At 34.9% G+C, this 7,948-nt stretch overlaps 1 protein-coding gene across 1 annotated transcript; it reads right to left on the bottom strand.

Moving 5' to 3' along the window:
* Positions 1-3,764: 3,764 nt before the first annotated feature.
* Positions 3,765-6,989, bottom strand: LOC107167764 (uncharacterized). The gene has a single exon (XM_015516945.2). It carries the CDS (start codon positions 6,531-6,533, stop codon positions 5,193-5,195), a length of 1,341 nt encoding a protein of 446 aa, XP_015372431.1. The 5' UTR covers positions 6,534-6,989; the 3' UTR covers positions 3,765-5,192.
* Positions 6,990-7,948: the final 959 nt, after the last annotated feature.

Genomic DNA, 7,948 nt, shown 5'->3' with positions numbered 1-7,948 from the left:
AAAAAAACACTTACCAAGTCTCCAGGAATCTATTGGTATAAATTTTATTGAAAACAGTCCGGTAGTTTTTGAGTTTATTAATTTCAAACCAACATTAATTTTTAGCTGTATAACCCGACTTCTGCCACGAAAAAATATAAAATATAGCACTATATAATATTATATTGATGTATCTTGGTTTTGGCGTACCTCTATTCACGTGAAAATTTACTAAAATTAATACAAACTATAGTGTATACATTTTAAATATCTATATAAAACTGAAAATTCAATATCACCACATTATTTTTAATTCATCTTAAGATTGTCATGGTATATTAAAATTAAATACAGATTAGAGCCCAATATTATCTATATAGATGTTGTGTGGTATAATTGTAATGATACACTTAAAAGTAAGTAATAAATAAAGATGTAATAGTGTAAAATCAAAATAAAACAACTATAATACTACTGGGATTTGTGTTCGTCAAAATTATATATGTTATAACAATTAACAATGAGGATAAAATATATCTGGTATAGGTTTTAATATTTAAACGGTTTATGTTATTTTTGTATTTTATTTACTAAAAAAACTTGTTTTATCTTATTTATACAACCAAGGATGCGATTATTATTATGTTATTGTAATGATTCATATAGCTTCAGTTATTATATAATATAATTTATATTCGTAATGAGTATATTATTATATAGAAATTTTAATAGTATATAATATAAATACACTGTTGAAATTCTCTTGCAAGGTAAATTATTTATTATTTATTCGGTTAAATAAATAAAACGGTCTCAAAAAAAAAAAAAAAAAAAAACCAGACAAAGAATAGTGTTGTTGTTTTTTGTTATTATTATTATTATACTTATTTATGCATATTATGTGCAACAATTTTTTTTTAACCTAATGTAATCAAAAAATAATAATAATATTAAATTATTTTTTAATTTGTATTATTATAATATAATATTATACCTATACGTATTATTGTAATAATGTAAGTTGTATATATATTATATGTATATATATATTCAAATTAGTATTTTTAAGCTCGATTTATTTGTTTTTATAAAAATTAATAGTATAAAAAAGTCGCCGGCATATATTATTATTATGTAACGGCGATTACGTGTGCGGATGTTACGCGGGAGTTAGGTATGTATACCTACTGCAACTCGAATATTATCACATTATTGTGTATACAAAATATATGTATCTATATAGTCATTCTTTACAAAAAAACGTATATATAGTATATTATTCAAAATTAGCCACGGCAAACACTCCTGATAGTAAATTTAGGTACATAAATAGATACAGCCGGTACAGGTACACATAATCAACTATACTTATAAATATATATATAATATATACATAGGTACCTATAATAATATTGGGCAAACGATATTTTGCATTTTATATTTTAGTGCTAGAGTTGTGTAACGCACAATACGTTTATAATATATTATGTGTAAATACTATTAAAATATATAAATATTACCTATCCATAAACTTCATGAAAGACAATTTATCATGAACATTTTATATACAATGAGAAACATGCATTATGTATACTGCAGTGTAGGTATATAATAAATATATGTGTCATATACGTATTTCACTTTCACATCATCGCAAAGTGAACAACGACTGAACAATATATACCAATAATATAAATAATAAGCACCGACACATCTAATAATTTGCATTGTTTGCTTTAATGCTATATATACATGATGATTGCGTGCGATGTTATTATTTTTTTGATGTTACGTTTCGATTGATTTCTGCGACAATTATACATTTATTTATAAGAACATTATATTCGTATTATGCAGTATAAATATATATGATTAAGTATGCACGAGGGGTTTGTACTTTTAACGGTTGTTTTGAGACATAATAATACGTTATTGTTATCATTTTATTTCAACACTCGGCAATCTAAAAGTTGACTATCATCACATTTATATTATATTTTGTACGGGAAAAAAATATAATAAATAACTTAGAGCATATTGAAATGTTGTATTGTGAAACTTATGAAAATATATTGATGTTTTCAAATTATAAGATAATATTATTGCTTTGCTTGCTTGGAACATTTTTTTGAAATCCGTCTGCGTCAACATAATAACATAGGTATAACTATAAAAGAATACAAAAAATATTATAGCAAATAATTATATATATATATATTTATATAAATAAAAAATAATAATGTTTTTAACACAACAGTTTGTGTGAATGCTTGCTGTGTATATATTTTACCTATAATAAGTTAGTTTCGAAAATCAACTGTATGGCCTACATCAATCATTTAATGATTACTGCAAAATAGATATTTGTCAAGATTTAATTATATTTTATCAATTATATTATATACTTATAAGTTATACTGGGGTATAAAATATTTTGTAGCATTAACATGAACAACTTATCTCAAAATTGAATATAGAATGCTAGACCAAAAATCGAAAAATTTATATTTTTTACAAGATTTATTTATCAAAAAATAAGCCGATTGTAAGAATATGAAATGAAATCGTAACAAAATAAATTAAGTAGGTAAGTACCTTCGTTGCTTCCCTGCGCATACACAATATATGTATTATAGACAACTTCTATACGTCTATTGTCTATATAATAGGTATACATCAGCAAATAAAAAATGATTTTATTACAGCACACTCACATTAGACGCCGACTCATATAATATAGCTTATACAGATTATAAAATAATATATGTTGACTGCACATAAATGATTACTCACGTAATTTAATAAATAATTAAACACAATTTTGTACATTACATTGAATAGTGGAACAAAATCATAGAACATAGCTGGTAAATTAAATCTATAGATACCTGGGGAATGTTTATAATAATTTAATGACCTGCACCGCATATGTTAACTGTAAAGTAGGTATAAGTTTATTGATTTGCGAATTTTTTCGAAAACAAATAAATATAAATAATTATTATTCCAGTAGAATATAGATATTTCTAATTATATTCACACCACTTGAACTTATATATAGATATAGATGATCGATGACGTTCATATTGTAGGCGATCATTGTTTGTACATAATTTTTTTATATTTTTAGTAATTATACTGATTTATTACCTATTATATTGCCCTGCACTGCGCAGCGGCCGAGAAAATCCACTCGTCGATATAACAATATTATTGTAGTACAAATAATAATTATTATTTTTGACGGTTCCCGAAAACCGCTCAAATACATATATAATAGGCACACAAGTGAAATTGATTAGGTACAAAATTATATACTGCAGTAGCTATAGTATAGACGATGAGTTACCTCCAAAATAATATAATAATATTATTGTTTTGTGTCGGCATATCATTTGGAAATTTAATTCATGACCATTGTCGACCGGGTTCCACTTTTCTGCCACAGACGAAGTAGAAATATAAGCTACACCCATACATATATATATACATAACACGATTTTGATCGCACTTATATTGCGGTTTTAAAACGACTCGCGGGCGCCATGGATGACTACGCGACATGTGAATTTTCACACACTTTCACACACACACGCATACATGTATATAGGTAGGCACGGATTGAAAGCTACCAACAGTAAATTCATATAATATTAATATAATATGATACAGTATATATAAGTAGTTATAGTTACAGTAACAGGACTGGACTTTAATAATATTTAATAAATTTATATACAAAACATAATAATATTTATTAACGTTTTAACGTTTTAACAGTAATTTCGTGTTGTTTCATCAATAAATAATAATAATAATAATAATCAATTTTAAACACCGGAATATAGGTAGATATAATTTAATATATACGTATATCTATCGATCAATTTTACAGATGATGTTTGATTCGTTTTTCACAATATTATAATATAACTTTATACATGATTTACAAGAACAAGAAAAAATATGTTTACCTAATTTATTGCGATTTAAAAACATTTCTCTATATTATCGATAATCTAAACATCGTATAACACAACATAAATAATAACTTTTCCAAACAGGGTTAAACATAATATATACTATATATATAGTTATAAATTATAATAGTCGGACAGCAATTATATATATATATTATATTTCTGCGCATCGCAGTTATTTTCTTATACATACCACCTATACAGTATATATAGCCGTAGACCGTTTGGGCGAATATATAAGAATATAGGTTTATCGGTAAATTAATTTATACGCCACATAAAGTAATGTACAGTTCCAATTGAAATAAATAAAATTAAAGCACATACGACATAAACATATATCATTAACAATGGACTATATATCTCTATATAGTTTCAAAAGGATATTATAATGATATAGCAATATGACATAACATATAATAGAGAGTACTATATAGTATACTGTTATAATTTAGTGATTTGAAATAAAACAACATTTACCATTATAGATGCATATTGGCATATCGCAGACGAAAGGTAGAATTAATTTCACCCTCCCAAATAGTATAAAATATGATACTATCCAAATCGGAATATTCATTAATATGGTCAAAATTATATTATTACACTCGCCCAAACGACCACCACTCGACTGATAATACACATCATCACGATATTAAATTATATAGTACCTACTTTGTATGTATGCTACATATTTTATATAAATGTACCTATACATAATATTATATTATAATAATAGGTACTATACGTATCATTATATCACTGGGAAAAAAACCGAAATCAAGTAATAGGATGATCACCGTGAATATGATTTGATTCAGTGACGACCTATACTTTTCATAATATACACAATATAATATTATATATAAATTATCGTGTACCGTACGCAAAAATGGAAGGAAATTTCGAACTAATCGCCGTTGATAATAGGCGAGATTTTGGAGGAGTGTTGGATGATTAGCAACCTCTCAAATTTTAAATTATCATCTTTATAATTTATGCCTTTTGGACGAACTAATTTGGTTTGTTTTACGAAAAATTTACAGTTTGACTTTATATAATATATATATTACATGGAAATTGTAAATCGTCAGGCGATGACGTCTACGCAGGCAAGTCCGAAACGAAACGAAGGAGTAAGTATACCTATATCTAATAGGTAGGTATACAATATATAATATATTATATTATTATTAAAATAGAAAAATCGGAAAACGGCGGATAGCGTTTACCTCAGTCGACTAGTTCGGTTTTGCAGACGGCGTCGTCGGTCATCGGTGTGGTGTCCTCCGCGTACGGCTGCAGCGACGGCGGCGTGGGCGTCTGGTTACGGTCCTGAACGATGAAAGTGGGCCACGGGCCACCTCCGATCATCCTCTGTAGGCCCAACGACTGGCGGAACGCGTGCAGCCGGTGTGCAGCCTGCAGCTGCTGCTCGTAGTAACGTTGAAGCAGGCCCGCCGGTTCCCAGACGCCACCGACGCCGTTCCGGCCGCCGCACGTCGCCGTCTCGTCATCGTCGTCGCTGCTCCCGGCGCCAGTGGTTGCGGTCAACGCCACCATCGGATCGTTCCGGTGCAACTGCTGCAACATGCGTTTCGGCGGGTCTGGCGCCAGTAGCGACGCGACGTCGAACTGCCGTTTCTGTGCCCTAGCCGGCACCAAGAGCGCCGCGGATTGTTGCTGCAACTGCTGCTGCTGCAGAATAGCCGTGGGTTGCGGTACGACCGGTTGGAAGTAAAACGGGTGATGTGGGTGACCAGCCGCGGACGACTGCCACAAAGCAGGCGGCGACCTTTGCTGCTGCTGGTGGTGCAGATGTTGTGACTGCTGGTGATGATGCTGCTGCACATGATGGTGCAGGTGATGGTGGTGCTGCTGCTGCAGATGAGTCTGCGGCGGCGGTGGTGGCGGAGGAGGTGGCGGTGGACTAGGAGAGTCGTTACCGTCGTCGTCCACGGCCAGGCCCATGTGTCGGCGAACCTTGCGTTGGGCCTTCCGTCGTCTGAAATCGCCCTTCTTGAAGTCGTCCACGTTAGCCGGGTGTATGGCCCAGTAGTGGCCCTTGCCGTTGGCCGATCGACCGGCCTTGACGAAACAGTCGTTGAGTGACAGGTTGTGCCGGATCGAGTTGCGCCAGCCAGGGCCCCGGGTCCGGAAGTACGGATAATTGTCCAGTATATACTGATAGATGTCGGACAGCACGAGCTTGCCCTCGGCCGACCCGAGTATTGCCATGGCGATCAGTCCGATGTAGCTGTGCTGAGGCTTGGGCTCGTCGGCCGTCTGCAGTCCACCGGCCACTCCGCCGCCGCCGTTGGGATGGAACAGCGACACGGGAAACCGAGGCTGGTAGATGGCCGCGGCCGCTGCCGGATAAACGGGGCACACGGCGCCCCATCCGCCTGACAGCCGCAGTCGTTCGGCCTGCAGCGCGTAATTGTAGAGATGCAACCGGTACCGGTTGAGGTTTGCTTGCTGCGACGAGTCGGCGGCTGCGGCATCGGCGCCGGCTTCCGAGCCCTGCTGCAGTTGATCGTCCGCGGACGTGGTGATGGCGGCCCTGCTGCACATGACGGCGGTACGGTCGCGAATGAATATACAATGATAGCGCTGCACACGCGTTGTCCGCGGCGGTACACACGTATCTCTATACGCGCGCGATTATTATTGGTGTACGCCTACGACGCGCCGCCGCTCTCCCCACCACCGTCCGGTCGCGCCGCGGTACAACAACAAATACACAAACATCGGAGCGGCCGCTGCCGAGCGTACGTGCGTAAATATATACAAATTTGTTTTATTTTCATTCCCCCGCGCACGTATATACGCGCGTGTGTGCGCGCGCGATGTACGTTTTCTGTGTTTCGATTTCTGCGTTCCTTTTCGTCACCAATCCGTCACCGTTACCGTTACCTTCACTGTCTCACTCACTCTCTATCCGCAGCGGTGTGTCTCGCGCGCGGTTTATTCTCTACGCGTAGTTTCTCCGCGTTTCTCCTACCTCCCGCCACACACGCGCTTCACCGTTACCGTTGCCGTTGCCGTGCGTGTCGAGGGGAGAAAACACGGGTAAACATTCAGCGACGCGACCGATAGTTTCTGGGCGTGACGCCCGGTCGGCGTTCCGATTGGTCCCGTCGGGCGCCGCCCCATTGCGTGCACTGCTCCGCCGCCGCGCACCGCCTACGAGTTACCGTTCCGGTCGTATTATGTATATTATATTATTATAGGTACCTACCAACATTTCGGACTAGCGTCAAAGGTATACGCGAATAAAAAGATAGAGAGAGAGAGAGAGTGTGTGTGAGAAACAGAGAGACAGGGTTTCGACGGCGATATATTATTATTTATACATATATATAACGAAAGGGACGCTCGCAAACGGACTCGAGGGAGACAGATTTAGTAAATATATATATATATATATATATATGATATTATAACAGTTTTGTACATAGTTAATATATATATATATTGAGTGTGTGTGCTTATATATGGTAAAAAAACAAATTCTCGTTTATAAGGTTCCTTTTTGAGATTGTAGTTCGAATATTGCAGTGAACGAAAATCTCCACTATATATATAATAGATATACGCGAGTGTATGTGTGATGTATCTATAAATTCTATACGAAATACGAATTATTATTTATTATCATAAATAAAACAATAGGTAGGTGAAGAATCTGTGCATAATAATAACGTACTATAAAACTTGATATCTAGCTAATTTTATAAATTATAAGCAGGCATAAAATGTTTGCGATTTATAGATTTTATTATTCAATAATAGACATATTTCACATAGGTACCTATATACGATAGCATGCAGTGTGTCGATCGATATATTACGATGCTTTGATTGCAATTTATAAAGTGTATAAGATTATGAGATTAAGCTTCTAGTGCTTCTACGATTTTTCCTGGTCACTGTATAAATATATAGATTTATTAAATCTTAATTTCATCTTTAAATTATATACGTGT

This window comes from Diuraphis noxia, unplaced genomic scaffold (assembly GCF_037042655.1).
Source record: "Diuraphis noxia isolate RWA-SAM2 unplaced genomic scaffold, SU_Dnox_SAM2 contig0005, whole genome shotgun sequence".
NCBI classification, from domain to species: domain Eukaryota; kingdom Metazoa; phylum Arthropoda; class Insecta; order Hemiptera; family Aphididae; genus Diuraphis; species Diuraphis noxia.
Note: the sequence above shows the minus strand (reverse complement) of the source record. Positions and strands in the feature narration are given on the sequence as shown.

What these genes read in the sequence shown, in the direction of transcription:
- LOC107167764 (XM_015516945.2), bottom strand. Translation starts at nt 6,533, where the DNA reads ATGTGCAGCAGGGCCGCCATCACCACGTCCGCGGACGATCAACTGCAG.